Genomic DNA, 9,051 nt, shown 5'->3' on the forward strand with positions numbered 1-9,051 from the left:
CTGTAGCTTTAAAATGCAGCATAACCATAATTTTCTGGATGGATGGATAGAATTGAAGTTGTAATTCTAGGAATGCATGATATATTGATTTTGGCATCGGAATCAGCTGTTATTCATTATGAAAGCGTTCAGGTTGACCCACCCATTTATCACAAAGTTACACCCTTGGTCTGGGGGTTTTGTCTCCAGCAACATATGATATGGTGTTGTGTTTGCATTTAATCTCACCGTTATGTTCTGCTGCGTGTTTTTTGGATTTGCTGATGAAGGTTCTCAGTCATCCAGGTCATAGTCATTCCGTAAAAATTCAAAAAATATCCACTGGACTTGGTTTTTTGGATTTCTTTCTTTAAATGTTTTTGGAACAAAAATATTATGCTAATTCTGCACCAAAGATGGTAGTTATAATTTTAGACAAGATATGTTTTACCTATTATTGAGGAATATTAACTAGGAGAACAGATTTTGAGGGATTAAAATGAGCAAACAAACCACCCACTTCTAACAATTAATTCATTCCAGTCCCTAGATAACAGGATTCTTATCTCTCATGGCTCTCTTAAAGTTATGATCCAGCTTTAAGGGAATGCTGCCTAGGCTATTAAATATCCTAAAATGCATTTTGAAAGGCCCTGGTTGTTTATAGAGCTAAGTGTGCATCATTTTGCTATATCTGAGGGACTTCCTTCTGAAACATTAACTGTTTCTCACTTCACACACAGATGCTTCCACAATGTCAAAAAAGAACTGAAATTATTCATCTAAGATTATCATCGATGGTTGATGATGGAGATATACATGAAATAATCACTTCCATATTGACTTGTAGGGATCAAGACAGAGGAACACGGGGAGAGAACGAAGATAAAGCACTATTGGAAGGGTAAGTCTAAGGAAAGGGTCACTAACTTCCAAGGCTCTAATGAGTAAAAGTAGTGATTACATTAACAAAATAGCTATCTAAAATAGTTTTAAAATGAAGTTAGGAAAGATTTATGAATCATTATCTCATTTATTGAATTGGTTTAAAAGTACTGCATTTGAAATAATATACCTTATCTGTATGGAGGATGAATAGGGTCAAAATACTATAAAACAATTACTGTCAGGACTCAGAGCAGAGGACCCAGTATTCAGGCTAGATAGACGGTGGCATAATTCAAAAGGCATTTATTTAAAACTGGCAGAGGGGAGTAGCAGCGGCTAGAGCGTCTAGGGCAGGGAACTCTGGAGAGAACAAACACAGGTTAGTGATTACGATAATCTGACGGAGGATGATAGGAACAAATTAGTTACTGATCTGGTTTAGAGTACAATCCATGCCCAGAGAATGAGGTAGGATCCAGACAGTGGCCTGCTGACAAGATGCGGCAGGCACCGCCCAGGGTGTCCCAGATGCCGCAGCCCCAAGGAACAGAGAAGCAAGCAGGAGTCCGAAGACAGGTCAGGCAAACAGATCAGAACAGGAACAGGCAGGCTCAGTGGTGAGAGGCAGAACAGGTCAGGATTAGGTCACAAGAAACACTCAGGTTTGCTTAAAACAATCTCACTTGTGAATTAAATGAATGACATATGTGTTTATGTTAATGTAATAACAATTTAATAGTTTCTTTAAACTTTAACACAATATATATCTCTGTTAAATCGTCGAACCTGTGCTAAAGCAACTTGTAACTTTTTGTTAGACAATTTGTGCTCCCCCCTATTTTCGTTTGCATCCTGTGTATTTCCTTGAGCTAAACTTGTCCTTTTAATCAAGTCATGCCTCTCAAGAAAGGCAACCCAGCACCTAAATACATTGATCAACTCAGAGATCCAATTGTTGAGGGTTCCGCCAGTGAATAACATAAAAGCTGTTATGATTCTTAATTGAATCACCTTTTTAATTACTTTTTACGTTTGTCTTACAAATAACTGCAAATCCAATACAATTTGATCAGAACATAGCTTTAAACGAATAAACATATCAAAAAGTAAGCACTTCCTATCACTGTTGGAAGTAATTATTAGTTAGTTCCAGTCCCAAGCTAAAAGCATAAAGTGCTATGTATTTAAAGAACCAGGAGCTGCTTCCTGTTTGAAAAATAAAAACCTGGCTTACACTCTTAATTGGAGAGTAATGATTTGAAAGTGGAGATAGCAAACAGAGATATAGTATGAAAGTGTATTTTCTGTCGTACCAAATTTCTAATTTTTTTGTTCATCTCCTAGGGGCTTGGTCTCTGATGATGCCTCTAACCCACGGCTTAAATGCATTGGTCATCTGAGAGCTCTTATTTTACTGTCCTGCCAGTGAAAAATAGGAAAGATGCAAGGAAAGCCCGGATAGGATTATAGGATCTAACCACACCCAGTGCAGTCTGCTGTAGAGCTTATTTTTAGTCATTCTTCAAATATGTGCAAATTCTGGTATTAAAACAAATGAGTCAGTGGAACATTTTCCATGTCTGCTGTATAAAAAAAATACACTTCCAACTTATTTGAAAACACCTTTTTGTGTGTTTAAATCATTGTTTGTTCTAAGATCTCCAAACCCACTTTTCTTTTGTCCCTACAGGTCTGCAGCTGACTTCTCCAACAATTTGTTCCTTCCACTACTTGTGGCATTAGCAATGCTTTCCATGTGTCCTTAAGAGAAAGAAATCTCTGACTCTGAAATCACTGGAAAAGAAAATTAAAGCTCTGTTTTCGTAAAAACAAAAAGTACTTTGGAAACAGCCATCAATTAACTGAAAACGACTTTCATACAATGTTCTTTCTCTGTTGTGTTTATAAAAGTGGTAAAAAAAAAAAAAAAAACACTTCAAGTTAAGGTGTAGAACCCATTTGATAACATGGAGGTATGTCACTATCTGTGTCATCTTGAAAAGTTAAAGTGGCTACATGTTCCAAATTTGATGAAAGCAAAGCTTACCAATAAGAATAACTGTAGCGTAATGAAAACTGAAAGAAATGCATTTAAACATGTATTCAAAATGTAACATATGGAAGACATGCAGAACAATGTTTGTACCTGTGGCATGTCTTTCCACCTGTTACACATGAAGATATTTTCATATCTGAAGCATGTTTTTAATGTATTACACACATGACCGGTTTGTTTCTTTTTTTGCTCTTTCAACAGTGTTTATTGTTGTCACATGTGGATTTTTCCCCCTCAGTTCCACACATTACTGCCTGATATCCACTGCAGAAAAAAATGAAAAGCATTTCATATATAGATTATTTTTTCTATTTCTACATTGAAATAATTTCCATATATGAAACACTTGTAAATAATTCCACGTGTGAAATGCATGTTCTTCATATGTTGCACATTTCAATATATACTTCAACTGTGTTTTTTGCTGTCACACACAGAATGTTTTCACACATAGTTGCAGCTTGGCAGGTTTGTATGTTTTATTGCAGTCTCCCTCAGCAACCAATTTGTCTTTGGGTGAGGCAGTGAAACCCCAAGTTGCCTACTGATCCGGAGATCTGTGTTTGAATAAATGACAGCTGTGATTGCTTTGAGATAGCCTATTTCCAGTTGTAACGCAATGGACACCATATAGCCTCTACTTGTAACCCCAGGAGTTTCACATATGTTTCCCTTGTTGTATATTTAAAATGCACTCAATTTTCACTTGTAATGAGCAAAGTATTCATTTCACATGTTTTACATATCTACCTTGTGGGTGAAACTTAGCAAACATTTCAACCAGGGTCCTCGTATCCACATGTGTACTTTATGTGTTGTTTTTTTCTGCAAGTTTTTATATTACACTGCCTTTTATGCTTTGCATGCCTTTAGTGAATTAGCAGGAAAAGTGTACAGGAAGGGAGTGCACATTGGTTCTAGTGTGTAAAACAAATAAAAAAGACACTGAAATAAATAGGCCATAATGTTGCTTATTTTGTGGTAAATTATAAAATCAAACAAATCAGTGAAACTTTATAACCTGATGTAATACTTTATGACTCATTACTTATTTCACTGCAATAAAATATGATTAAGTTGATGATAAAATGCTGACATGTCTGCTGTCATTTTTACAAGATCCCTTTGCAGCCAATTAGCTTTTCTTTTTTTAGATCTGTTAAAAGCACCATAGCACTGCTTAAATGAAGACAGTAGAAGACATGGATCAGACATTAAAATCCATCTAGAATCCATAAAAAATGTTTATTAAGTCCAACAGTAATCGAAACCCTAACCCTTAGACCTTGCAAATCTGAAGTTGCTCAGAGGTAAGCACTGTTATAAAAGTCTGAATGATTATTAAGGTTTGCGGACCAGCTGCTTTGTCTGATCCTGGAAAGAACAGCAAGAGTAATGCAGCCATGAATGGTTTGTGTTCTTAACATAGCTATTTATAAGTAATAGATAACAAATAATGGATGTGTCCAGGATCAGAACTGTGGACTAAGAATTTCAAGAAGACAAACACATGATTTACAAAAGCGTTTATTAATAAACATTGAATCTGCGACTCAACAGCTAGAGCGGAAAAGGCCGGAATCTCTCTAGAGGGGAAAACTAAGGTTAGTAACCACATAAATCTGACGGAGGATGATTATGAGCGTATGAGTCACTAACCTGGATTTAAAATTCAGTCTGGGGCCAGAACTAGGAGTGGAATCCAGCCAGAAGATTTCCAACAGCATGCGGGGAACGCCTCCCAGAGAGTCCCAGGGGCAGAAGCCAAGAGCCTGCTGAGCTGGCTGATGAGCAGAAGCAAGGAGACGCAGGAAGGCAGGAGGCAAATAGATCAGAACGGGAAAAAGCAGGCTCAGAGGTCCAAGAACTAGTCAGGATCAGGCAATCAGAACAACAGGCTTGCTAGAGAACTCTCCTCAAAGGCTTGAATAATCTGGCACTGATGATAGGGAGCAAGCAGCTTAAATAGCTTAAAAATCAAAATTGTGTGAAAGAGTTACTGAATCCTGAGCGGTCCATCAAATGCTCAGCTGTATGCAGGGTGCACATGTTGCTGGATTTTTTTCCCCCCATTGCATGAAATGTTTGAGTTTAATCAATCCAAAGTGGGTGAAGATCATTTGAACGCCCAGTTTCAAAAGAAAAGAGGAAGCTCTTTTTCTCACGTTGCTCATAAAAGTTATTTATTGAGACATGCTACATCACTTCCTAAAAGAGCAGTCAGCTAGAAAAAACAGTTAGAGGAGTAAAAAGACACACCTAGGCACTTTACCCATTTTTGGTTTTCACTGTAATGAAATTTGCTCTCTGTAGTTGTTATATATATCTTATTTAAAGCTGGAATAGACTGCTGTATGCTAGAGCAAGCAGACCAGAAAAGCTTAAACCATATTTGTTCCACATCTGAGGTAGATTGAGGGTGATAGTAGAACCGAATCTAATATGTATACCGAGGGAAAAAAGCATCTGGTTTTACTCATTGTGTTGATTTTCTACTGCCAGGTAAGTTTTTTTTTTTTCTTTTTAGAAACCATTCAAATCCATTCCTTTTAATAAGAATATTTGATCAGCATGATTGTTGGTTGTTTTTTTTAAATTACCATTTTGTGGCCCTTTTATGTTTGTATGTAAAGTTTATTATAAATATAATGTATTATTATAATTTAAAGGTTACTCTCAGTACTTCAAAACTGCTGAATGCATCCTCTGCTGTTATTGATGATCTCTATGATGGATGCCGTGAAGAAGCCATGAAGAAGTTTAATCCTGACGTTTTAAAACAAGAGCTTGGCAAAAGTGAAAAACTGCAGAAAGCTTGGAACAAATGGGAGCAAGAGAAAACAAGAACAAATTGTTCATCAAAGATCCCCGGAGGAAGTAAAGAGCACACCTCTGCCCTGTCCGTCTTCTACTACTACAGGGGTACAAACTTTATTAAGGAGCTGAATAATGCAGTGGAGATGATGATGACAAATGTTACCACATATGAAAATGACTTTCATTTCAAGGCCCTTCATTTCCTACTGATGGATTCCATGAAGTTGTTGAAGCCAAAGGAATGCAAGGAGGTATATTTAGTCCAGGAGGAGCAAATAAAACAAGAACCAAGCTCAAGTGTAAGGTTTGCAAGTTTCATCGTTGCTGAAACAGACTTGGAATTGATTGATTATGTAGACCAAGTTGTTCTTAAAATAAAAACTTGCTTCTACGTCGACCTGGGGGACCAGCTTTGTCAGAGATATCTTGGTAAAATACTCCTATCTCCAGCTGAAGTCTTCACCGTAGAGACCGTAGCTAAAAAGGAGAACAGTGATGGTGATGAGTTCATTGAAGTGGTCTTGGCCCATTCTGCTCTGAGAAGCAACCACAACTGTATCATGTTTTCAAGGTAAGACCTCTTTAAAGTTAAACAAATATCCACATTAAAACAAAGTAAAAACCTATGTCCTCATCAAACTTCAGGGAGTCAGTGAGTAGTTATCCAACCTTTTGAATTGTTCATAAAGAGTACACTAACTAGTATCACTTTAAGTCATTCCTGATAACCTTTTTTAGCATATAGCACAGAGCCAAGCTGACTGTAGCAGCAAGAAAATTGAAGACGTCAGGCTGAGAATATAAATTGTGTATCTATAGGAAAGTTATTTTTAAAAAGCATTGCTTTAAGAGCACCGATATGCAATGGTAAAGAGTACTGTCACTTTTTTCCCAGCTTGCAGCACCTACAAGGACTTCTTTCCACTTCCCCCTGCAACCTCCCCTTCCATCTATCCCGACCTCTCCACAGTTTACAGAGGAAAACAATATAAAAACCTTTGATTACTCCATGTCATCCTTTCCTCTAAAAGTGTGGATAATAAGTTTACATAACAATATTTTTCTAAGTGTGTTACACATTTCTTGGTGGCATGTTTTTAATAAAAATTAGAGGCAACCCACTACATGCACTGATCAACACAGACAATGTAGAGGACTACATAATCTTACCACACCCAGTGTTATGTCCTGTCACGCTCATTTTTACTCATTCTTCAGCTATTTGCATTGTTCTGGGTTCAAAACAAATTAGACAAAAAACTGCTACCATGCCTGCTGTAAAACAAATTACACTCCCAGTTTAATAGAAAACAGATTGTGTGTGGGTGTGTGTGTGTGTGTGTGTGTGTGTGTGTGTGGGTGTATTTAAAACCAATTTTCTTTATCCCCTCAGGTCTGCAGCTGACATCAATGCCCATTTGTTTCTTCCTCTGCTTGCAGCATTAGCAATATTGTCCACATGTTTGTAAAATAACTTCTTCTGACCTTAAATTTATCCAAAAAAAAAAAAAAAAAAAAAAGGTTTTTGTAGATGTCTCTTTAGTAAAATCCATCAGATAGCTGAGAACTGGCTTAATAAAATGTTTTCATCTCATAAGTGTTTATAAAAGTAAACAAAACAATACTTAAAGTTAAAATGTTTTTGCAATGGGATCGCATAGAGATATGTCTCATTTTAAGATCGAAAAGCTAAAGAAAGTCAATGCATGATTTAGATTTGCTAAAAACACAGATTGAAGCAAATTGGGAAATATTTTGCTATTACTCTTGTCAAATTGTGAAATATATGAGTTAAGAGAATGAAGCTAGGACATAGTGGGATTGGAGTCATTGCAAATAGGCATTTTGTTCCGGGAACTATAGTTATTTTTATTGGTTATAATTCTACCAGAATCAGAGATAATGCCGTTCAAGATCATTATTTGTTTAAATGGACTTGTGGAACTAAATGTAATTTGATGGCCACTGACAGCCTGGTGGAAACTATGCAAAGTATTCATTTTACATATGTTACATTAACCTTGTTAATTAATTTAACAACAAAAAAAAAATCCCCTAGGTCATTATATTCACTTGTGAACTTTATGTTGTTGTTTTTTTTCTGAAAGGGTTTATATTTTACACTGTTTTTATAAGCTGTGTGAGATAACAAGACAAGTGTGTTCAATTCAAGAAAAGTCATCCATCAAAGGAAAGAGAACAGCATTTTATAGTTGAAGTTACTGTAAGCACATATTGTGCTGACTTCAGCGGAGACTATGAGACTATGAATAAGATGTTGACATAAAAGAGGAAGAGCCTTGGAACAGTTAAGAGGAATTTACTTGAATTGAACTTGAGTTCATTGAACCTACTTTCCAGGGATTCACTTAAGTCAAGTTATTTTCCTATTTTTCTGTCTTGAAATAACAACATTTAACCTCATTGACATGTTATATTGAACTTGTCAGTTGTAAAGGACAATAAAGATCATAACCAGGAATGTTTTGGTCACTTTTTACAGGGATCCACCATGAAGGCATCTGTTGTAATATTTTCTTTCTCATGTGAAATGAAAGTATCTGATTCTACTTTTCTATTTCTTCTTTTGCCAATAAATCATGTTAAATGTGTAAATGTTTTCCAAAATGAATAAAAGAATTATTGATATAAACCTTAGTGTGCAGTGGGGTCAAAAGTACACACACGTGTTACTTAAGTAGAAGTATAGATACTCTAGTTTAAAAACACTGGTAAAAGTTGAAGTATCTTGACCTCTTTACTCAAGTAAAAGCAAAAAATTATGTGCTCCAAAAACTACTTCAAGTTTAAAAATATAAAGTAACCTTAAAAAAAGGCAGCCAGATGCCACTACATGAATTGAAAGCTTAATTTTTTGACTCTTTCGAAAAATTCTATGAGATAGGGCCAAGGATGAGGGAGGTCTTGTTGGTCTCCATCTCCCGATAAGCTCTCGCCTGTTTCCAACCTTTCAGACATTTCTACATCTTTCTGAATCCAACATTGTAGTATGGCATAGACAATTCACGTTTGCAGTTTGATGAACCCCTGCTTGCTTCTGATGATTTTCTTTAGCTAACCAATGAGTGTTTGCGTTATATGACACATCCAGTTACACTGGTTTTCACTAGATGTGGATGGAGCCAATGATCTGCATTGGATGGAGCACATGATGTGAAATAAATATTTATAAACATTAAACCGAAGCCAACAGTAACTAGTAATGTTAGTTTTAACAATGTATGGAATAGAAAGTACAGATACTTGTGTGAAAATGTAATGAGTAGAAGTCAGAAGTAGGAAGAAAAATA

At 36.1% G+C, this 9,051-nt stretch overlaps 2 protein-coding genes across 2 annotated transcripts in view; both read left to right on the plus strand.

The window, feature by feature from the left end:
* The window catches only part of LOC107091118 (ecto-ADP-ribosyltransferase 5-like), a 7,453-nt gene extending 4,466 nt beyond the window's left edge, over positions 1–2,987 (plus strand). The window contains exons 4-5 of the mRNA XM_015384870.1: positions 830–883; positions 2,558–2,987. Of these exons, the coding sequence (XP_015240356.1) occupies positions 830–883; positions 2,558–2,633 (130 nt within the window). The 3' untranslated portion in view covers positions 2,634–2,987. The remainder of the gene's footprint in view (positions 1–829; positions 884–2,557) is intronic.
* Positions 2,988–5,169: 2,182 nt separating this feature from the next.
* On the plus strand, positions 5,170–7,243 carry LOC107091128 (T-cell ecto-ADP-ribosyltransferase 1-like). The gene is made up of 3 exons (XM_015384882.1): positions 5,170–5,425; positions 5,593–6,311; positions 7,134–7,243. Exons 1-3 carry the CDS (start codon positions 5,366–5,368, stop codon positions 7,207–7,209), a joined length of 855 nt encoding a protein of 284 aa, XP_015240368.1. The 5' UTR covers positions 5,170–5,365; the 3' UTR covers positions 7,210–7,243.
* The last annotated feature ends 1,808 nt before the right edge of the window (positions 7,244–9,051 follow it).

This window comes from Cyprinodon variegatus, unplaced genomic scaffold (genome assembly GCF_000732505.1).
Source record: "Cyprinodon variegatus isolate N-32 unplaced genomic scaffold, C_variegatus-1.0 Scaffold326, whole genome shotgun sequence".
Lineage (NCBI taxonomy): Eukaryota > Metazoa > Chordata > Actinopteri > Cyprinodontiformes > Cyprinodontidae > Cyprinodon > Cyprinodon variegatus.

What these genes read in the sequence shown, in the direction of transcription:
- LOC107091128 (XM_015384882.1), top strand. Translation starts at nt 5,366, where the DNA reads ATGTATACCGAGGGAAAAAAGCATCTGGTTTTACTCATTGTGTTGATT. An exon ending in TGTTGATTTTCTACTGCCAG is followed by an intron (nt 5,426 to 5,592) that starts GTAAGTTTTTTT and finishes TATAATTTAAAG; the next exon opens with GTTACTCTCAGTACTTCAAA. An exon ending in AACTGTATCATGTTTTCAAG is followed by an intron (nt 6,312 to 7,133) that starts GTAAGACCTCTT and finishes TTATCCCCTCAG; the next exon opens with GTCTGCAGCTGACATCAATG.